This window comes from Gallinula chloropus (genome assembly GCF_964237585.1).
Source record: "Gallinula chloropus genome assembly, chromosome: 2".
NCBI classification, from domain to species: Eukaryota; Metazoa; Chordata; class Aves; order Gruiformes; family Rallidae; genus Gallinula; species Gallinula chloropus.
In genome coordinates this window covers 9,292,894-9,316,964 of record NC_140086.1, presented here as the reverse complement: position 1 = coordinate 9,316,964, position 24,071 = coordinate 9,292,894, and the positions used below count along the sequence as shown (strand labels likewise).

The window sequence follows — 24,071 nt, the reverse complement described above, 5'->3', positions numbered from 1 at the left end:
TTTTGTATCAGTCTTTTAGTGCAGTAACCTAAAATTCCTAAAAAACCTAAAGTGTTTTCTTCAGAGGGACCACGTTTCAAGATTTGGGATCTTCTTCCAGGAAAATAAAATCTGTCCATGGTCAGTAAAGCCAGACCCTTGAACCTGCATGTCCCATTGACCTCCACAGTTAATTCCTCTGGAACTGGAAGCTCGAGTCTAGTTCAAACTCAGTGTCAACTAAAAATAGTTCAGAGACGACTGGCAACCATACTCCTAATTACTGCCATAAATCACAGTCTGTTTAACAATTGGTTTAATTCCTCATTATCTTCACAGTACGGCTCCCCTAATTCAAGCGGGTTGTGCTGTTTTCCATTACCACAAATTCTTCACAACAAATACCCAAAGAGTTCTCCTAAAAATCCCAATCAATTCAAAACAGTTTCTCTGGTGACATCAAACCAACAACTTCACATCCCAATTGATCCTATTAAAGATCAAGAGATTTGTCTACTTGATGTAGGGACGGATGTTTTCAGAACGCAGAGCACTGAAAACAGATGGCAGCACATCTCAATCAACATCAACATTATAGTAAGAGGCTCTTCAACTGATTTGTATTAAAACACTGTCTTGGAAAAAAAATCCAAGGTACACTAATCCGATAGAAGGATAAAGACAACCACACCATCTGTTCCCATCTCTCACTTTAACAGAGGTGCAGTACTATCTTAGTGCCCTAAAAACACACATAAAAAAGCCTCTCAAATTACATGTATGGAAAGTTCTCAGTTTGAAGGAGATGATACGTTCTAAAGGAAATCTTATTTTGGGGTCAAGTGACTGTTTTCATTGTTTCATCATGAAATTAGAGCCAATTTGTAAATCTGCAACACAGGAGAGCTCATTAATTCCTTCCCCTCTTTACTTGGGGTATGGAAGGAAGATGTAGACTGAGGAATGTGTTTATGAACAGGTTATTTTCTGATGTATGGGATATGCAACCAAAACACTTTAGATAGCTAAAAAGAAAAGATGGACACATTGCACATTTTACTAAAACATCCTATTATGTTTTCAGCAGAGCAATGCAGTCCATCAAGATTGTTTTAAAGCTTTCAAATATACTTAATCCTCAATTACCAACTCATGCTTTTATTTTCATTTATAATATTATGCCTGTTGAATACACTTCCTTTCTTTTGCCTCAGAGCCAAAGGAAGAGCTTCAGAGCTTTTAAAGAGGATTTAGATCATTTTTACCTTGCTAGGAGAGAGTATACTTGAAGTTCATATTACTTAAGAAATTTAAGATACGAACACCTGCATATGCCATCTACAAACACTGAAGCTCAAAAATATTTGAGCTTTAAATGCAGTATTGAAGCGCTGAGTTTCAAACCCCCTTTCCCCTGATGTTATGTAGCATTTCTCCCCAGCTTTTACTCTAAAATAGTTATTTCCATTCATCTTAAGTTCTAAGCCAGCAATGCCCATCTTTCCAGCTTTTTAAAAATTTTAATCCCTCTATTTTAATTAAGCAATATTAAGAAAGAGGGTCTCCAGTCCAGGTTGGGAGTTGGGTACATCAATAAGTATGTCAACTTTAGATATACATTTAAGTTACTCTGCTAAGGTGGAAGCCAGTAACAAAACTTTGGTGTAAGAACTGAAGCAGGCTATCACAACAGCTCTGCTCAGGGATTCTTCCTAGTCCGATTAGCACTGAGTCACAGCACTCTGTAAAAGCACAAAACCAGAGGTTTCCCTATCCCTTTCCTTCAGAGACTTGAAGGGTTGAGGAAATCCATGTAACATGCTGTGAAGCCCTAAAGTGCATCTACCAATGCTCATGGGAAACCCACCCCACCATGCCCCAAGGACCACCCGATTTGTCTCCTGTTGCAAGTCAGCTCTTTCCTCCCCTCCTGCCTGCAGAAGGAGGAAGGAAAGCAGAAGTGGTACTTGCAAGATGATGCATATAAATAGATGGCCATGAGCCACAAATTGCAAGGGACAAAGTCATCTCTGCCACCTACAGCTACCACACAGCTCAGGGTTTTACTTAGTAAGCAAGAAAGCAGCCTCCTGATGGACTGCTCTCTCCCAAAACACAAAGCAAAGAACTATATACAGTGATGAGAAGCCAGGTCTCCACTAGCACTTCCAAGCTTGAGAGTAGGCAAATATGTCAAACAGAAAACACAATTAAAACATCTTTGGCATTAAGCCAGCATAAAGTAGCACAGGGCACCCTGTCCTGCACCAGTTCATCATTAATTGTGCTAAACCGGGTCTGATCAGGGACACTCCCCTTCTCAGGGGGCAGGGGACCTTCACTTAAATTTCCAGGTAGGTGCCACATACTGACACATAGTGCTGACTAGAGATAGATGAGGGCTGTCAGTTCTTCCATCTCTTGTCTTGGCCACCCCCTCGTAACTCCTTGAAAGTTTTCCTCCTGGGAACACATCTTGCAATTGTACTTTCAGAGGGGCAATATGGCACTATATGTCTTACTTAAAGGAAAAGTATGTTGAACTCAAGGCCAGCTAAAAGAACATATGAAATAAGTCTAGTACTTTCCAAATCTGAAACTAGGTAAGTTTTATTCTTGGACCCAACACACCTCACAGGCACTCACTATTTTTTTCCCCACTAGTGGCAGAAACAATTAACAGCATAACTTGTCCTCAAAAGAACAGAGAAAGTTGCAAGTGTTATGTCAGACACCTACATCCACACAGAGACACTAAATAAGAGGTTCCATCCTGCTAAGTGCTGATCTCCACCTTCCCTGGCCAGGTCCATCCTCCTCCCAAGTGTGGTTCATGGGACAGAGGCTCCTTCAGAGCCCACAGGTTTCAGTGATATTTTGACCTAAGGTCACTCAGGACTGACACAGAAACTCATGCGTTCCAGGGACACATATGAGCTTCTCCAATGGATGAAATAATCAAGGCTCTCTTAGCTCCAAACCACCTTTTTCATAAAGCAACCACAGAAGAACTGGTAGCATACTTGTGGTTTGAAGGACCAAAGCTAAGACTCCTTCACACCAGCAGTTCTTAATGTTAACAGATTGAGACTGTTCTACATTTTTCCTCCCTGAACTAGAACAACAAAAGATTAAACTCAAAGAAAGATCATTAAAAAAACAAGAGCTGGCAGAACAGGGCTAAATGACAAGAACCGCTGGTTTGGATTACTGACTGGTAATCCAAAACATTGGAAAAAAATCCAAAAAGGCTTAGAGAATTTGATCTTCCAAGTTAAAAATAAATGAATATACATGGTTTACAAACCAAGCAAATTTATTCCAAGAATAGAAATGAAATATGGGTCACTTCTTAATCAAAACACTGCAGTATTCCTGTTAGCAGGCTTAATCTGGGATTGAGATTTATTTAGAACAAGTGATCAATCTGGTCCCAAACAGAAAGCTTCTCCCATGCTGTGCTGAGTCCTACAGGAAGCCACATGATGACAACTGTAACTTACATTCATCAAGACCTCAGGCAGATTTCATCATTAGAAAGGATGAGGGGGAAGATGCAGGATTAATGTAAACTATGGTTTACTACAGAAGTAAGAGCCAACAGAAGATGATAAAGATGTTTGAGCCAACTGTCTCCATTTCCCAGGAAAAGTCAGCTGAGTTTGTCTTGGATTTTTAACAGATTTGTACAGCACTGAATAGACAGGTGCAAATAAAATACAACATGCCACAGTGTACAGAAGAGTTACTTCCTCCAAGGACCCCCAACCCCACAAGCAATATTGAGCTTAGCTGTGCTTTCTAGGAGTCAGAACTGAGGTAAACCTGGCTTCTCCATGGAGTCACCATCCCTGGAGTTATGTAAAAGACAGGTAGATGCAGTGCTTCATGACATTGTTTGGTGGTGGTTTTGGCAGGTTACGTGGATAGTTGGACTCTATCTGAAAGGTCCCTTCCAACCAAGACAACTTTATGATATTCAAGAGACCAGAGCAACTTAATAGCTTTCCTTATTCCTGCACAACCGACCTCCTTCTACCTCCTTCATAAAAATAAGGCACCTGTTGAGCCTCTCTTCCCAGCACATCCTGCTTCCTGCCCCCAGTGATGGCAATTCAGTGCTCACTCTTTGTTGAGGCAGGTACAACCTCACCGGTCTCTCTCCCGGTGCAACCCAGCCCACCTCCAACAGCCTTGCATCTCCTTGGTCTCATCTGAGGAACTAGTGAGGACAAACTTCAGTCAGAAGCCCAAGTGGTGATGAAATAACACGCAAAAGGAACTAAGAGAGCTACAAAGTCACCCCTCAACCTCATGACATGTGAAAAGTAGAAAGCCACTATCTGACCTAGTTGTGCACTTTCTGAACTCTTACAGTCTGCCTGTGAAAACACACACAGAAACTGCCACTGACTGCTTAGTGCCTTCCACCTCTCCCCAGGCTTCAGAGATCTTTTGGAAACTTTCAACAGCATAACAGGATACGCCAAGAGGGATGTTTTCTGTGAGGAAATGCATACACACTACTAAAAAGCAAATTAACTGGGGAAAGCACGTGCCTATGTGGGAGGGGAGCATTTTGCTTTCACTGCCACTGAAGAACCACCTTATTCTCTTAGCAAGAATAGAGTTGCTTGCAACCCTGCCACCTCCTTTGGATGAAACTTTCTCAGCTTCAGTCTGAAAAGACCTCCTGTTGTTCCCTTCACATGGTTACCCCAGCACTCTATTCAGACCCTTCTCCCACAGTAACAGTACTGCTGGTGAGCACTCAGTCACTTCTGATCACATCTTGCTGTTGTCAAATGTCAATTCAGTTTCCCCTTATACGAAAAAAAGAAAAGAAAAGAGAGCTTTACTTGCCTGAACATCGAAGTCTGGGAGGAGGCGAGTGATTGCCTGTGAAGAAATTTTAAAGCATTAATACAGGTAACTGGCAGCTACAGAAATTTGTGCTGGACACATGTCCTCTAACCCACCAGCTCTGCAGCCAAGAGCTGTTCTGTCCCCTTCATTCATGCTCTTGCTGAACACCCAAACATACCCAAAGGTAAGAGCTTTTACCCACTAACCTTCATGAAGATGAAAGCAGTAAAATACTAGGTTACAGACCAGAAAAATAAAGCACAAAAAGTAAATACATCATCAGCTATTGTTTAATCACAGGGTGAGTCACAGCAGAAAACACTGAGCTGCTCTTCATTGCTTCATGGGACAGCCAACAGCTAACCAGAGTCCTACCTAGGATAGAAAGCTGTTCCTTGGACTGTTTGAGCATGCACTGAGCACTTGCAGCTCAGGTAAGCAGTCATTACAGAGACATGATGGGAAAGGTTTTATCCTAACCAAAAATAGGCCTTGCTATGTTTGGGAGGCTGTATGGACAGAGAGGTCCATTCCAACCTGTGACCACCTACTGCTACTACCAACAAGCTCCTATGTCTCTCTAGGATTTCCACAGGACAAGAAAAGTAAACTCATCTCCAGCAGTCTAAAAGGCTTATAGCTTCTTCCTTTGAAGTGTCTTACAGTCACCTCCTTTTATTAACCTGGAACAGGTTGCCCAGAGAGGTGGCAAAGCCCCCATCACTGGAGGCATTCAAGGTCAGGCTTGATGGGGATCTGAGCAATCTGATCTAGTGAAGATGTCCCTGCTCATGCTCACTACAGGGAAGTTGAACTAGACGACCTCTAAAAGTCCCTTCCAACCTTGGACATTCTATGATTCTACTAAAAGGGAGAAGTCAAGCTCATATTTCCACTGGAGGACTGTAAACAGAGGACAGACACTGATACTTGGTAGACTGCAGAGCATGACAGAGAAGCCAAAGCTTGAAAAAGTACAGAGGTAAAAAGCTTCAATCTGGCAGGGAAGTCACACAGCCCCAGAAGCCCAAGTAAACTAAGGCTGGAAGGCATTGGATGCAATATAACTGCTGCTTTGGGCAATACCACCTCAGATGGCAGACCTCAAAGCATTGCAGTCCAACCTGTAATTACAACAGTTCACAAGAACCATCACCTTTAGGTAATGAGGCAATATCTTTTATATACAAACAAGTATCTAAAGAGATGGCTGAGCTCATGGAAGTTCTTTTTATACAGCCTGAGCTTTAGACAATGTCCTTTTGTGAAAATCTTACTATACTGTGGGTCTTGTGACCTTTTAAACAAAACTCATTTCATACACTGGTGTTCCAGTGGGATCTAGAGTTGAAAGGAACAAGTAGACATGGCATCTGTCTAGACAGCATACGAAATAAGGCTCCATCGCTGTCTAGGAACAACTCAGCTGCAGAAGCAGCCTAGGCACAGCAAGCCCAGATGCAACTGTTAGCCTTAGTACATGCTGAATGTTCTTCAGGGCAGTCTTTTCTACTTTCTCAAAACACATTAATTAACTTCCTTCATTCTATGTTAAGAAGTGCCACAGAGGAAATCAAGCTCTCTACTAGTTTCCTCATGCAGACAAAACATGATGAATAAGAGCATATAGGTTTAATTGTCAGGATACCAACTTTTGATCTGTGCTACAGAAACCCAGAAAGTTAATTAAGTTTTCTTAAGACAATCCTGAACTTTGAAGCAAAAGCATTTGAGTACCCATAGGACTCCTGCTTAGTATCTGCTTCGCTTTGCTACTACTGAACAATCTTGGCATTTAAAAGGGATCTTAGTTTCTCAAAAGTTTGAGTGCTGCATTCACTGGTGTCCAAACAAGCTCTGCTTTCATGAAATGTCCTTGGCAAAGGAGCTGTGTTTAAAGTTTCTCTAGCCATTTCACTGCAGTCACAAGTGGAAATGATTTTCTCAAGTGTTTACGCAGAAGAGGTAGGGAATGAAAAAGTAGCAGATAGAGCAAGGAATAGTTCTGCTTTAAAAAAAAAACAGAGAAAACCCAACATGTTTATGTACATCATTGTCATGAATTACAACCATAGGGAACAAAAATTGACTGTTTAGAGTCAGGAAAAAACCTGGGAGGTTCCTTCACATGTTACAGTGAGCTCTTTGCCAAGGAACAGTCCAAAGCAGAGCATTGCTACCATCAAACAGCCACAAACCCAGACACTGTGGGTAAATTTTGGAGCAGAATGGTGCAAAAACCAGATGGAAAGAAGTACAACAGGATGAAGCAAAAGGCAGCTGAAGATGTTTCTATGCTGCAACCCAGAGGAATAGCTGAGGCTTGTGCATTCCCAGCCAGCTACAGACCTGTCAGCAGTTTGGCTGTAACTTGTAGTTTGTTGCAGCTGGAGAGGACTAGATGGGGCAGTCATACCTCCAGACTCAGAGATGCCCAGAGGAAAAGTAAAGGCTCTCTGTTCCTTCTTGAAAGGTAGCTAATAGAGGAAAGGTTGTTTCTCTGCACTGAGAAGTCTATAGGATATACTTGAGATCACCCAACTGATACCATTCAAAATAGCTAAAGACACACAGAGCTGTCATTATTCACAGCACAAAAGTGTCACCACCAAGTTAATGCTAAATAAAAAGAGAATGAGGAAGACCAAATATTTAAGGCTCAGTTTTGCATTACTTAAAAATCCCCCTCTTTTCCCACCTCCAGTTCCTCTTACTTGTCTCTGATATGTTTTAATTAATTCATTAACAAACATATAGTCCCAATGGCAGCCCAGAAACAAAACACACAACCACTAAAAAGCTGTAACATAATTACCTCCTCCTTCTCCACCAGAGGTTTCACCTCTGCAAGGTGAGCATCCTGGAACTCCGTTGACATGGTCAGTAGCTGATATCTGGAAAGATGAAAGAAAAAAATCATATCTGTTCTCAGCTCGCATCAAAGCTTAAATACAGGAACAAGATCCTGCTCCACCCAAACCCACCCCTCCAATGACCCACTGTCTCATGTTATAGTTTGAAAGACCTTTACAAGAAGGTTCTGAGTCTCTTGTAAAATGCCACCCTGGTTCATTTCTACACACACTCCAGCACAATGTGAGATTAAACAAATGTTAAGGCTGCAAGATCAAATAAAAGTTTGGCAGCTTCAAAATAAAGAACCCTAGAGGAAACAGGACAGGGGCCAGCAACAACCTTCTCCTGAAGCTAACTTGAATGCTTGTCTCTGAAATTATTATTTTTGATGTAGGGTCCTTCTCTGTCCCCCAGATCTTTACTGTAGAGAAACTGAACTGGACACTCATCAGCACCATTTTACTCTCAGATCAGTGTGCTCCATTCTTTGGCACAGAAACACCTGCCTTGACCTGAACAAACAGAGTACCAAGTAAAACCGGTACACCTTTAAGTAGACACCAACAAGCTCTATGCAACAGCACTATGTCCAAAGCACCCAAAGGAAGGAAGACTGATGTACACCTGCCCTAGGAGAGGGCCAGTGTTGCAATACCCAGCCCTCGTCTGTAGGAAGCTTGACTGGGAACCTGGACACAGCCAAACCTGAAGGACTGCAAAGCTGAGTAAATTGGGTTTTACATTCCATTTCTGTGGAGTTGGCTGGAAGATGCCCAATGTGTATTTGCCCACAGAAATCTTTTGGCTAAGGGGCACCCCCAACCCCAAAGTCATGGCAGTCTGGAGTTATAAGAATCTTAAACACTGAAGAAGTTTTATGCCAAAGCGCTGAAGCACCCAGTGCAAGCACAAAGGAGGTGACTGCTGAGGCTAAGAGCAGCAGGTTGGGCTGCTGGTATAAGTGTCTTCTGTACCCAGACTGAGAGGCATCTCAGTTCAGCAACCATATCATTCCAAACAGGGAGGTAAAGAGAAGAACATCATGTTTTCAGTTTCTTCATAGAGATAAGGTGCCAGAGGCAGAGGACTGCTCCCTGCAAAGCTCTGATGAACAACCAGAAATAATTCTCAATAGATACTAGAAGTGTTTTAACAGCAAGATGACAAACACAAGAGTCAAAGCATGCTTGTTAACATATCCTCTGGCATGCTGGGGAAGTGCATCTCCTGTTCGCTTTGGCCAAATTGGAAGTGTATTAACTACACAACTATATTACAAATCAATTATTTACTCCAAGAAAAGCTTAGAACTGTCTCAAGTGAAACATATTGACTAAGCAAAGCTTCAGATATTTTAATAATTAACAGTTTTCCTGAAGACAAGCAGAAAACAACAGCACACAATTTAAATCAGGTCTTTCAAATATGATTTCCCACCTCCAGACTTAAATCAGATTTAAGCCAGTGAACTCTGTCTACATGAATGACTTGGTGACCAAGGAGGGCCAAGAACCCCCCAGGAGTATTCAGGAAGCTGTGAGGGCAGCAGCAGCGTTTTTACATTAAACCTTAGTTTAACACGATGCCCCTTTAACCAAGCAAAGATGCTCTAGCAAAAAAAGTAAATGCTGAAAGTACTCTCGTATCCACACACACGAACAGGTTTGGATTTGAGGAATCTTCTTGCTATCTATGCAATTGAGTGGATTTTCAGTAAAGAATTAGACCTCACCTGAAGAGTTTAACCCCACCACTTGAGGCATGGGGACAGGAAATGTCCCCATTGCTAGTAATTTGTAATCCACAACAAAGCAAAGATACTTAAACTGCCAGAAAATTCAAGACCGTTAATTCTTCAGTGGTCACTGATTCACCTTTTCTCTAGGTTTTCCAGTAAGTTTCGCCCATTAATGATTTCAATCAAAGAGCAAGCCAAAAAACCAAGTTCACCAAAGTTTCAAGCAACTACAAGTGACATTTTAGAAAGTGTTACATATTTTCATAATTACAGAAATCCATATAATCTGCCATGCTACACAGTGAGTGACTGTGTAAAACAGAGGGAAAACAAATACTGCTACAATATTTGAAGGTCAGAAATATTTACATGCAATTGCACCTACCTCAAATACATTTTTAAACTTTTTTTTGCACTTGATCAAAACCTTGAGGGAAGTAACACCTCAATGTTGCACCTACTCCTGCAATAGGGACTAGAAGCATGAGAGGTTTTTCCATGTTATGCCTATGGGGTAGGAAAGAAAGAAGCCAAGTCCCCTGGAGTTTTCCAGTAAGAAGCGGCTTGGGGAACAAAGCCACAGCCCAGTGTTTGTGGAAGAAAGTTGTTTACACAGGACAGTTTCAGATTTTCAGGGACTCAGAGCACTGACTACAAATGACTGAAAAAACAGTGCCAAAAAGAACAAGATGGATGCCTTTTATAGCCTTAAAAACAATCCGGTTTTCATAATAGTTCAAAGTTGTTGCTCTATGTTTCCGAAAGAACCAGCACTAGGAAGTGCTGACCAGCAGATTACAGGACTGCCACAAAGTCTGCTGAACAAAAGCCCACCATGTACTAAGTTCTCCTTTTGGAAAGATACCAGATCTTAGAACCACGTTATGTGTTGGGAACAGGCATTTCCAAGCTCTGGGCTTTCCATCTGCGCATCAGGAATACCTGAAACATTCCTACCTTGTGATAAGGTGGCACAACAACATGCTATTTGTCCACGAGAGCCAGCAAACAAAGCCCTGCTATCTGAAAGCGCTGTGAAAACCATCTTATTTTCCAAAGAGAAAGATGCTGGGGAAATGGTTTTGTACCACCCATGTTCAGCACAAATTTTATGATCTCTAAATAGGTGCTTTGTGCTCCCTCCCTTATGTGACAGGGTAGCTCGAAACTAATGTAGCTGCATAACTCTCCTAAACAGATAACCATACAAGCACGCCTTTATATGCATTTCAAAGCTCTTGTCTCACAGCAGTTTTCAAAAGACAAAGTTCATTTATATCTGCAAGCAGTAGCATAAAGCTGCCAATTTGGAGAAAACCAACTTTTTTTCCCCCACTTCACTTGGTCAGTTCAGCATGCGAAGAGGTCCTAAGTTCTCCTCTCCAGAATAAGCTGCCTCCAGCCATCAGACAGACACCCACCACCCTGCAGCCCAATACCTGTTACAATTGCTGCTTGGAGGCTTAAGTTTTAAGCCAATCATATTTCTTTCTTCTTAGTCAAAAATAAAGAAAAAACCAAGAAGGAAAAATAAAGTGCACCTTGGCAGCTGGCAAAGCTTTTTTAAACTATCTCTACCTTCATCAAACAGCAGGAAAGGCAGGAAACCAGCTTCTAGGAAACAAGGGGGATGAAAAGGGATCTGGACGATGCTTTGTTCACTAATGTCATTCAAAGAGGCTTTTCTGTATCCATTCCAGCCCAAACCCACTGTTCCAAAACCACCAGAACAAGTGTCATAACCAAAGGTAGCAGCTTGGGCATCATTTACTGAGTCTGATTATTTTGCTCTTACAGGTTCCAATTATAATCCCTTTTCCTCTGCATCATCGCCACAGGGACAGTCTCCCCTGGGGCCTTGTTTTGGCAGAGTATATGGGATGTATGGGCAGCCTGACATGGCACAACAGGGATCCCAACAAAGGAGCTGAGAATCCACACATCAGCCCATCCATCCTTAGACACCAGCAAGGACACAGTCAGAAGTACCAAACAGTCAGTAAGCCTGACACACCTGATTGAATTCATTCCAAACACAGAAGTGAAAGAAGTTGAAAGATACCTCATTTCAAATTTTACTCTGCTGATGACACACATACAGCTGCCTGAGTTTGTGCCACTGGGTGTGCATCATCAAGTGTGGTCTCAAATCCATGATGGGCTGGGGGAACTGCTACCAGCATTACAAGGTTTACCTCTGTGCTCATACCTCATATGTTTTTTATTCACATCCTATCATGGAAAACAAAGAACAGGAAAAGACTCCTGCCTGAGTGTTTTATAAAGACAATTTCCTCAAAACAGCTTAAACATTAGCAGCAGAGATTATTCTCCTTCTGAGTACTAATAAAAGGGTCACCTCACCAAAGCAGCCTGATGGGACTCCCATCTTTGGAGACTGAGCAAGCAGGGGGGTCAGCAATCACTGCATGTGGTATAAATACAAGTATCTAATGGCAAAGAGAGGAAGGGGAAGCCCATGGGCACTGATGGCCACAGTTCTCAGTGTGGTGTTGCACTCTTTGGAGAAAGACACCACAAAATCCTTGGGCTCTGGGGATATGCATGGGAGGTGCTTCCAAGCCAGCTAGATCACTTGTGCATTTTATCCCCCAAAAGATATCCAAGTAGGTAGGAAGGACAGAGGTGGCAATTTGAGGCTTTGTGCATCTGCAGCAGCACTGTTAAAGCAGGGACTAGGCAAGCACGGAGAGAGCTAGGGTGTCTCCAGAGTTCTGCACAAGTTGGTTATCAAAGATCCCCATCAGTTCCTGGTCAGAAAAATAACCAAACAGCTCAGGCCTCAGACAGTGAAGCAAGGAAAGTTATTGTGATGCTCAAACAGCATTTGCGCTTTACATGGTTAGTTAGACCCCTTCCAGTCATTAACGGTAAGTGCTATAAACTAGCCTGACTGGCCATAAAATAGAACTTGATGGTTACTGTAAACTGGAGACCAGCTTGAAAAACCTCTGTACTAAACAAAGACAAGTGGACATCAGTTAATAGCACCCATGTATGGTTACGGTCCACAGCATGCAGTTCACATGGCAAATATTTTACAGTAAACTTGACAAATCTAATCTTCCTGTGTGTGATGAATTTGAAAATTATTCATTTTACAGGCATCCAAAAGATTTCATGCATAAGCATCTGCTCACACCGAGCCTTGTTTAAGCTACTCTTTGTTACAGGCTCTGGTGTCACGAGGTCCTTTGTGTACAGAGTTACTGATTTTCTGACACAGTTCTACACAATACATCAAGAAAGACATTTTAATAGAAGTTCCTCCCCTTTAAAAAACCCAACAAAATCCAACAAATGACATAACACTTACATAGCATCTGATTGAACAGTTTGAGGAGCAAGTGTCATAAGTTGAAGACACTCAACTACTTGGGATCCTCAGGGTTTCCTTAGACTCTGGTTATGAGAGATAATCTCAATTTGCAACTAAAAGTTAATAAACTGACATTGTTAAAGCTTAGGCATATAAGCCATAAGCAACCTAAAGTTTCACATCAGAAAAAAAGTCAGGAGCCAAATAATTACATTAAATATCAGGGAACCGAAACAATTACGCTGCTTGGTGGCCTCCAATTCACAGGACATCCTGTGAATCACTGTCACCCAGCATACTGCTGACACTCTATTTTGTTTCTAACTAGCCTGCTTTTATTTCCTTTCAACCCCCTTTGTGAGCTATTCCACCAGCATGCTTTACTGAAGGCCCTAGTTGAAAATAAGAGCTCTGGGAAAGAAAAAATAAGTAGGTTTTAGGAGCATAATGCAGCTTAACAGTGATTTTCAAAGTCAAAAAACAAGAAGGGCTTTAAGTTTTAGCCATTATGAAGTTCAAACTTACACTGTGTGCGCTAATCAATCTGATTAGGAAACTGAAACTTTTTAGCCAAGAACTTGGGTAAAGCCACACAAAGACAACTATGAGGACAGAGGCAGCATCTGACTCCACCGGGCTCCCACAGGCAATACACAAGTGAAGGTCTGCAGCATCTCCTGCAGGTACACTTGCCCTGGGCTTCAGATTCATGCTGTTAGACAGGTTGTCTGGGCTTGTCCCCAGTCCTTTTGTTCTGGATGTTTTTCAGTTGTGGAACTGGCACTGATGCCTGTACAGACACAGAGCTGTTCAGCTGCAATCGCTTCGGGATCAGACACAGACTTTTAACTGCCAGTTCCTCAGCCCAGGGACCGGTTGCTCTTCACATGTACGATACGCTCTGGCAGCTGCACGTAGATAGTAGCATCAAAACAAAGTGAGCTGGAAGCAAGCCCTTCTGTCTACTCTGCAGATGTTGAGCAAGAAAACTGTTGCAACTCAGGTTTGCACAATCCTCAAGCCATGGGATGCAGCGAGCAATGTTCCTTGGAAAGCTCTGGGTCCTCCAGCGCTTCACAGGAGGAGAAACTGCCTGTGGGAAGGGGTGGTGTGCTAGCCAAAAGACATGTGTGCTGTCCCCACCTCCCCTGTTCTGGGCACCCCAGTGTCTTCTACCTACCCAGTATAGTAAGCAGCTATTCTATTCCTAGCTGATGGGGAAGAAGAGAGCTTGCACTTGTATTGGGGATTTTTTTTTTCCTATTATACTGTAGGTAATATTAGGGATTGCTATAACACCACAATTTCATGAGCAGCAGGCTACAAATCCTAATGAAGTTCTCTGAAATTCAGGTTTCTTTAGCATCTGGCACCTAAACCACTTCTGATCCCACCTCTGTGAAAAGTGGTTATGTTCAGTAATGTGAGCTTTCTTTAAAGAGTTTAGTGATTCCCATGCCTTTTTCGCTATGAAGACTACTGTCATCCCAACCTGCCTCCTCAGAAGCCACCATTCAGAGCATGATGGCACAGGGTGGAGGTAGGGAAAGAACCCAGGGATTTTGTAAGAAATCAAATACCTGAGTGGTAGCCAAAGTCTATTTGGAAACACATGATGACCATTTCTATTCAATATTTTCTTTAGCTTTAAACAACTCCAAGCCACAGGTGTCAGCATCAAAGGGTAGAAAGAGTGAAGAGGACTCAGCTGCCTTCCCAGGCTTTGTTTTGTTACCCCAAGCCAGCCTGTCTCCTTCAACTGCCTCATTACCCCCCCACAAGCATCCTCCCAACATCTGTCCCACTCCTTCAGCTGACTTCAAACATAAAGGTCTTAAGCAGAGACTAAAGGCATCAGTACAGACCCCAACACCCTCCTCGCACCTGGATGGTAGGCTAGGCTTTTGGGGGCAGATTAAATAACGAATACTGCTAAAACGCACTAAGCGTTTCATAACATGGAAGGGATGGTTTCTGCCACAAAGATTGCAGTCTAAACAGACAAGAAACAAGCTATTGTTCCTGCAGCTCAGCAGTGACAGGCCATGCTCCCCACCCCCATCCCTTCTCGATCTGCCATGCTTTAACAGTTCATAGCTTCTGCCCAGCTGCAACTGCTTCAGAAAGTGGGTGGTTCTGTGCAAGCAAGAGGCAAAAACATACTGAGATTATTCCAGAAGGGACAGGCCTGTAGTATACTCAGAGATGAGGAATGTTATCTGGCTCTCTAGGTTGCACCCCTGCGAGTACACAGTGGTTTATTTTATGTGCTTTGCATTTTCACATTGGTGATGCAAAGAGCAGTACTTAAGTTGCAAAACATCACAGCTAGGGTTGATGATGTATCTTAATTTATATTTATTCATTAGGTCATACTGTATGGATTGCAGTTCGAGTACATACACTACTTGTTCTACTGCCTATTAAAATTGCTTGCTCAGTGCTGTTAAAAGTTCTCTTTATGCCCACTGCCAAAGTGTCCGGGCTGAAGTTTTCCATGACAAGTGTCAGAGTTTTTGTTTGATTTTGAGGAGGAAAATATAATTTATGGATATTGTTTTGTTCCAGTAAGATCCCAGTGCCCTTTTCTAGGGTGAACTTTAGCATTCTAGATCTTAATCTGAACCCAAACTTTGCACAAATGGCCATTATGTTATGACACATCTTCTATTCTTCCCATTATAAAATTATCCAAATTCAAGCATTTGCACATGCTGAGCTACTTGGGACTAGATTGAGATAAAGAGTCTTTCATTGCCTGCAAACCTCAGCACCTCAAGATACAGTATGGTCTTCCTAAGGCCTGAGCACACCTCTGTCTGTGTTAGACGGGGCTGGTGAGGGAATGTCTGTCAGCACCATCCAGTATCTGGACACTACCAGATTCTCAAAATAAGGCCTTCAGGGGTGGGGAAGCAATTCTTCATTCTCAGATTACTTTTTTCAAAGCTTCACCCATCCATGCCCCAGGTCAGCTTCTTTTACACCAGGCAGAGAACTTAGTTATCTCTTGAGTTTTCAGTTAAGGTTGGAATTTTATACACAACTTTGTAAAATTCAGTTATGTTCACATGAGAAAAAAACATGCAGTGTTTAAGTTGTATCATCTAGGAAAAAATAGTCTTTTGATAAAGGTTCACCATAAAGCTCTGCAATGCCTCTACTTCACACCACAGTCAACACAACCCAATGTCTCAATATCATCCAAGAACACAAGCCCATCTTAAAATCTAGCAGGGATATGTTATATACAACACAAATATGTTTAGAGCCCTCTGGAACTATAGCTGTAGGAAAATTACATCACAGGTTTGACAAGGTGCATGTAAGCTTCCTGAAGGAAGCAAAAGAAAACTCCACACACAGCAAGAGCAATCCTTCCTTCCTCTAGCAGTGCAGTTCCCATCTGGATGTTTGCTGTGTTCACAAGTAAAGGTTCCTTTGAATGTTGCATTCCGCATTGATTGCTTTTCCATTTCACCTTATGCCTAATAATAAACACACACCTATATAAACAAAATGTGTTACCGCTCTCTTGCTTTGAATACCAGTGCCTCCACCTATGGAGTCTTACCTTTAGCACTTACTTTTCACTTTCCCAAAAAAATAACCAGAATTTAAGGAAGTCAAGTTGGAAGAGCAGTGAAATGGCAAGGACAAAAAAACCAACCACGCACACAAAAAATCCAAGGGATGATTGAAAGCACATAGAAAGATTTAGTTTCCAGTCAGAATGTTAGGTTTTCATGCTTCACTAGCTCCTAAGGTTTGTTCTTTCCATTAATTTTTACATCATACGTACAGTACTAACAGGCTAGCCTGCTACATCCGTGGTAAAAAGAAGCTAGAAGAGCCACACTTTTGAAGTTATACTTAGTTCAGCCAGGAAGCAGCCAGTTAAAGGCTTGGAAAAGTAGTGAACATCCAGCTTTAAAAACAGGGCTTGAAAAGGAAGATTTGCATTGACCGACTTCCAGCTATCAAGAGAAAAAAAAACCTGACTGACAGATGAAAAAGAGATATATTAAAATTAACAATTAACTGAAAGGAAGTAGCACAAAACCCAAAAGAAACATAGGAAACGTGATCAGCCACACAGAATAAGAGCAGTAAAATTGAACCTACATCCTGCTCTGTACAAACAGATACAGCTGTGGAAAATTTCAGCAGCACGGGCAGTCCAGCTGTGCATCAGCAAGCACAATACAGCGCACCTCTGCATGGCAAACACCCCACTTGACAACAAACCACTGGGCATTATCCAAAGACAACACTCTCATGCCGGTTGGGAAACAAAACAGGCCTGAGCTGGCAGCAGCCCTTAGCTAAACGTAAAGCAAAACTCATCTCCCCCATCAGCCAATGTAGGAGCCTGCCCATTGCAGTCAGACTTGGCTAACTGCAGGCTTCAACTCTCCATGCACTTGCCATGCCGGATTAAATAGCGAATAATGGTCCTGATTCCCATGGGCACTGAGTACTGAGTTTAATTATGTCATAACAACACTTTAATGATACGTGACCGCATAGTCAGGAGAAACTCTGAATGGTTCCTTACTGCTGCTCGATCTCCACAGCCAAAAGGGAATTAACAATAGGGATTACCTCCTGCTGACTGGCCTCGCTGAAGCTACCAGGGCTCTGGATGTGACAGAGGGGGGAAAAAAAAACCCACACAGCACCATTTTGAGACAAACACCAAGTTCAATAGCCATTATATTCATAGCCATTGATTACCAAGAGGCCTAACCCAGATTTTAGTCATCCGTAGCAACACACACCACCAAACCTGAAAAAAAATAAAGATTGCCTTACTCTCAGCCTTTTAAACAGTTTCAGAGTATTTCCCATGGCTTTCCAATACTAGAAAGGCACTTAATTGCAACTTTTGGGACATAGCTTTTGACAAGACAGCAGATAGCTACTGCTTCCTTAACCTGCTGAGATCCACTCCCTGCAAAGCCATCCAGAAAAGCTCTTCACCATCACAAAGCCGGTAAATTCACAAATTTACACCTAAAAGCTGAAGCTAAAGGGCAGTCTAGACAAAACACCATTTATTTAGAAGAACAAAGCAGGCTCTTGTGTGTATCTGCCTGAGATTTCTAGGTGCTGCGACACAATGTGGAAGTTCGATGTCAACAAAGTGTCAGCTGGAAGTTGGATTTGGTCTCCAGAACCAGCATCTCATCACTATTAATATCAAGCAGCTGCATCTCCTGGGTTTCAGGAAGTTTTCCTTTCAAGTGGTCAAAACAGAACAACTACAGAAAGTCACTCTTGCCACACACTGCTGGGGCTGAACTGACTCCGGCCCTTGGTTTCCCAGGCCTCTCCCAGGACTCTCTCTCCCTTGACAGCAACCGGGCTTTTGTCGCATTAAACTTCCAGCTTTGTGCATGATGTAAACAAACATTGCTGATCCACCGCGGTTAGGAGTTGCATTTATTTTTGAGTTTCACAGTTTCGAGTTGTCTTCTTTCTGAAGAGCTCCAAGCCAGTTTTGGCCCCTTCTGTATCTTTTCTTTCCCTCTGTTTATTTTGAGACAATAAAAGCAGGAAATGTCTCATTACATATATGCTCCACGTTTTGTGCAACAGAGTCTCAGGCTCTAACGACGTTAAGTATCTGTTATTTTCTATCCGAAGTCAGAAGTTTGCCAAAAAACCCTTAAACCAGTCATGAGATGATGTACAATAAAACAATTAACCGCTTAGGTTAATCTGAATGAAGGAATTTCTCACAGCAGTTGACTGTTAATCCTACCTGAGCTGTAAGAGCCATTTACTCAACTACCTTGTAAATTGTTTGGGTTTTTTTTAAGGACTAGAGTCTCACAGCAAAGTGCTTTCCCAGACGCACTGTGATCTCCCCCTGTAACTGTGATAGTGCAAAAGAAAAGTAGTAATATGCAAAGAGCAGAATAACCCCCACTGGAGTAAAGAAAATTGGGGAATTCTACTGGTTTTTTTTTTTCTACCCCGATGATGTGTCATGTTTTTAGCATTCTTTGTTGTTTTGGCAAGAAAAAAAGAATCATTGTGCAAGAGCGAAACAGAAAAACTTTGAGAGTGGGGGTTTTGGTGGTGGGGATGTTGTTTCCCAGACTCAGGCACATGTGGCAGCGCTCCTCAGGGGGTGTAACTCCTTTGGCTGCTGCCAAATTCTGTGGGCACCTGACACTGACATCTCTATCCTGCTGTCACCTTGGGTAAAGCAGCCAATAAATGCAGGGAATCAGTACACAACCCCTTTTCTTAAGGGAAACAAATTAACCCCCCAGTTTGACAAGACCTTCCAGACCTCTCACCCCCAGCCTAGTTCAAAGCCGGACGCTTTTGCAGAGTTCCCATTCTCAAGGGGATGAGTTCACTTCCCAGTTCACTTGTTGCAGAAATTTTAATTTCAAAGCTGAAATCCCAACTATTGGCTATCTGTGGATGTGCAGAGGACAAGGATTTCAGATCCAGAGGTTGTGGTCTCCAGTTCCCTAAACCTCATGCCATGGCATCTGTTGAGTTTATACTGAAAAATATTTGGCATAAAAGCCATACATACCCCAAGTAGCCTCTCATTACTATATCAAAACCTGTTTTCACTGCATCATTACTTTCTATGTCAAAATACACACCAGTCCCTCCTGAACACATTAATGAGTTATTCTTCATGAAGGGCACAAAGCTTATTAGTACTGAGGGAACTGTATAAACCTTTAAGGAAAACTTTATTGTTGTTGCACCTACTCCTGCGTTTTGCCATCTCATCCAGTCATTAAATTCTTGCTGGGCACAGGACACAGCACAGCATTAGCTGCCTGCTGTTTACCCAAGTCCTTCTGCTAAAAACACAGCAGTTCTATGTCAAGCTACATTAGGCTCTGGTTAAAAAAACACAAAATTTTAACACACAGATTCCCAGAGCCACGTTCAGAGTGCACTAGCTTGATGCCATTGGCTGACGTTTTGATGTAAGTGACGTCTGTAACAGCCAAGGAGACTGAAACCAGCAAAGCAGGCTTCTCGTATGTTTACCCAAAGCATTTGATAGCCTCTGTTTACATGCTATTTCCATTGCTTGCCCTGGATGCTGAGTTTTTCAGCAGCCGTGCATCTTTGACACACTTGGACGCAAAAAAAAAGTTGACCAAAAGTTGGAGGAAATCAGAACAGCACACTACCTCGCAGAGAATCTGGTCAGAGAGCTTCAGGTTGCCTTTTACCTCTTCCATGCCACCACAACTGCATTTTCTAGGTTCAAAATACAGCTCCTAATTAAACAGACAACTGAGAAGGAAAATGTCCAAATAATATAGCTGGCAAATGCGCCTATTCGAAGCCTACAGGGCGTCCTGTTCTGGGGATAGGGTACAAAACCAGGCACTGTGCTCAGCGGGTAAAACCGTGAATAATGCCAGTTTACAAGCGTTTCATAGAAAAACCATAACAGAGTGGAAAGCATTAACCAAAACATCCTCCCTCACAGAGCTGAAATCACGTATTTCATCAGACGCAGGACGCGGCTGCGCCCCCAATGCAAACACTGCCATGAAGCGCCCTGAACCTGAGCCGTGCCTGGAAGGGCAGTCGGCAAACCGCGCCTATCATCACACACTAAGGCAGAAACACCACTGAAACAACCAACTAGTAAAGGCTGGACACCAGTCATGTCCGTCCTTCGCTCCGAACCCAACAGGCTGCTGCAAAGAGCAGAGAGAGACACAAGCAACAAGCAGCAGTAGTCAACTTCCGTAGGATAAGTCCGTGCCTTCGCTTCGCAGCTGATTTCCAGCCCAGCACGGTCCACTACAGCCAGGGGAGCCTGGACGGTAGCAGCAGCATCTGGCAGCTGCGCCCACCACCAGCATCAGGGTACAGCTTAGAGCATCCCACCCGCTGGTCCTTCCCGCCAGCACGCAGCCACCACCCCTCTAAGAGCTCTCTCGCTCCTCCGCCAGCGGATCCCTGCTTGGATAGGAAAAGCGATTTACAAGAAAAAGGAGGAGGGGGAATATAAGGTCGAGACGTCAAAGTGGATGCACGGCCCGCAGGGGTAGGCGAACGGATGCACGCACAGGTAGGTGCGCGGACGGGCAGGCGGCTGGACAGGCAGATGGTTAGGTGGGTCGGTAGGTGGACGGAGGGACCTCCCTTACCTGCTATGGTCCCGCTCTCCCTTCTCGTCCTCCGCTACCGCCGCGCTCCGACCGCCTCCCGCCCGCCGCTGCGGGGTGGCTTTATAGCCCGCGCCCCGCCCGCCGGGCGGCGCTGCCCGCCGCCGCCGCCTCCCCCGCGACGGGAGGACGGGGCGGGCCGCCACCCGTTCCGGGGCTCCGCCCGTCCTTCCCCGCGCCTCGGGGCTTTCACCCCGTCGCTCGCAGACTTTTGCGGCTGCTGCACCCCGCTTGCCCGGTTTGCAGGGCGTCCCTCCCTAAATATCACGGGGAACCCCGGAGCAGACCCGCAAGCCCCGGTCCCTCCCCCATCTACGCCCCCGCCTTGCTCCGGGTCGCGCAGCCCAGCCGGGAGGAGGCTCACCTCTGGCATCCCCTCCCCGGGCAAGCTTTGAGAGCAGTGAGCGGAGGAGACCTGCCGCCCGGCTTCCCGGAGGGTTACCGTAGCGGGAAGAAGAGACTCCACACAGTTTGGTGAAGGAGAGGCGACGGCGTGCGAGGGGTTTGCCCGAGGACCAAAAGAGAGGCAGTCCTGGGAGAGGCTGAGCAAAGGGCTCCTGGTGCAGGTGGTCAAACTTGCGTGGAGATAATCCCCTACTATATAAAAATAAGTATCTACCAGATCCTGAACTGCAAAATCCTGTGCTCCCACATTAACGTGACCTCCAGGAAGGAACTAATCGGAGCAGAAGGAAAATAATGCCTTCACACATCTCTGGAGGAGTTCAGAGGGTGCAGCCGGTGCTGCAAGCGCTGTTCAGCTTCCCAGCAAACAGCTCTTTGGCAAGAAGCGCAGCTAATCGTTTATTCCAAAAAGAGGCCCTAGGCTGCTGAGTACAGAATATCTCTATATACACAGTTCTGCCCGTAGCCACCCGCTCAGGGGCCAGTTAAACTGCTGCAGACTGAGCTGCTTTTTTTTCTGAGGTTCTTCTGTAAAGCACGCTTACCCCATGTGTGTGATTTCGCTTAACAGCCTCCCTTTTATGGCAGGTTACTGTGACACGAACTAATGAAATCCACAGCCTGTTATCATTCTCCCTCATGCAGTGGCCTGAAGAGGAACTCAGAAATTCCTGAAAGTCTGAAACTCCATCAAACTCTCTGCATCTGTTTTCTTTGCTATACAGTAACAGTTTGTTAAGTCGAGTCTATAAAAGCTTGCTTGGTTCAAATGTGTATTAGTTTCTCTCCTCCTAAGCCAGTTTCTGCACCTGAGTCGGAAAGTGCTGCCTTTGGGAAAAAGAAGCCTGGAAGCCTGGTTCCTTTTCACCATGAAATGATAGGAGACCACATTATGCAGCAATAAATCTGAAGTATTACTAAGTGTAGAACAGAGGAAATTCCTTATCATGTTTTCTTACCTTTGACTAGTTAATGTCTGCAAGGATGAAACGTCTTTCTAAAGCAACAGAAGAGAATCATCTGTCATGGCAAGGCAGCGCTGCTCTGTGTGTGCTTGCTTTGTTGTTTTGAATTGTAAAAGGTCTAACCTTTCTTCATACCCCAGTCAAACCGTGAGGCCAGGAAACCAGTGAAACTGTCACAAATAATTTAATTTGCAACTGAGACTGTTTTTGAAGTCGTATCTTCAAAATGATGTCATTGAATCACTGGCTTGCTATGTTTGTTATGGAAGATCTGTCTAGCTCCGTGTACTGAAGTTACGGAACAAGTGCAAATGCTAGAACAAGAAGATGGGCTTGACAAATTTTCCAGTGGATTAATGCTTCCTTCATTTGGTCATGAAAGAAAATCCTAGCTCTGAAACATTCAGTCCTTCGGAAAACAGAGCTGGGTCAGTGTCTGAACTGTGTGGTTTGGCCCATCCTCAAGCAGTTTTTCAGTCTGCTGTGCTTGGCTGCTTTTTGGGGAAGGGGCTGAAAGCTCCAGGGATTCAAAAGGAATGAATTGCTCCCCAGGGACTAAATGCGGACTTTTGCAATAAAAGCAACTACTGAGTCTGGAATGAACTGGAGAACTGGGATGAAGAGTTTTCTTTTGCTTTGACCTTTAGTTCATGTGCAATGTTGTACCCTCAAAAAATGTTGGAGACGGGTAGGTAGAAGCCCCCAGGAGTCAATAGTTACCAGCCTATGTGAGCAGGGAAGCCCGGGAATGTGTGTGTCCAAACTAAGCCTTCACTAGCTCCAGCACCCTTCCCAGCTATTTTTGCTAGTTGTGACTGGGAGTACCATGGTGATTTACAGTGTCTTCTCAGGATGATTGGTGGATTGCAAAAGAAAATGAAGTCATTCCAAAAATCCAAGTTAGGAAGTATTTTACTATGTGAAGATGTAATTGCTAAAGTTTGTACTCAGAGAGCCAAATCCTGTCGTGTGCCAGAAAGGAGCACAGCTGAAAGCTTGGGGAACATCATTCCCCTCTGCTTGAAAAAGACTGTTTAGAAGACAGGTAGGGAAAACAGGAATTTCAGGGCTTAATTTGCCAGAGTGTCACAGCTGACAATGCAAGATCCACAGCCTCTGTGAGTTTTCAGCCTGTGCCGGGCTGCACTGCATTCGCATAGCTGCGGAGTGGCTCACGTACCAGCATCTGTACGTGTACAGACGTGTGTACTTTAGGAATCGCTGTGCTGGGGAGATGAGACAAAGCTGCCACCCACATGGGCCCACTGAAAACCGAATAAGTGCTCCTAATATAAATATTATTCTATTTAACAACCAGCATTATGTGGCTGGCACGTGCTTGTTCTTTTCAGAAGAGCATCACTGTAAGGGGTGGCTGCCCAGCCATAGATGTCCATTGCTGTACTGGTGGACAGGCTGTTCAAACTGATTTGAAAGCTGTCTATGGCTTTCGCTTGAGGTCACAGGAGAGATCGCCAAGATTTTTAAGAATACAGTAAACAAGGCCTTGATTTACTGTTTTATTTTGCCTTCCTTAACTGGGTTATCATAGGTAATACACACACAGAGACACAATTGCACAAAGAAGGGAAATGGCATACTTCCATGCAGGAGAGAGACTAATCGTATGTGCCGAGCGGAAACCTGTCTGTGTGTTCCACTACCTGGCAGTAGCAATATTTCAGCATTTAAACAGCACTTTAAGGCCATTAACTAATCAATGCTTACGAGGCTCCAGGGGAAAGAGGGTG

General features: G+C 43.7%; 1 protein-coding gene across 1 annotated transcript in view; it reads right to left on the bottom strand.

The window, feature by feature from the left end:
* The window catches only part of NDRG1 (N-myc downstream regulated 1), a 40,001-nt gene extending 19,026 nt beyond the window's left edge, over positions 1 to 20,975 (bottom strand). The window contains exons 1-3 of the mRNA XM_084280149.1: positions 20,933 to 20,975; positions 7,661 to 7,739; positions 4,843 to 4,878 (exon numbers count right to left, since the gene is read on the bottom strand). Coding sequence (XP_084136275.1) covers positions 4,843 to 4,878; positions 7,661 to 7,723 — 99 coding nt within the window. The 5' untranslated portion in view covers positions 7,724 to 7,739; positions 20,933 to 20,975. The remainder of the gene's footprint in view (positions 1 to 4,842; positions 4,879 to 7,660; positions 7,740 to 20,932) is intronic.
* Positions 20,976 to 24,071: the final 3,096 nt, after the last annotated feature.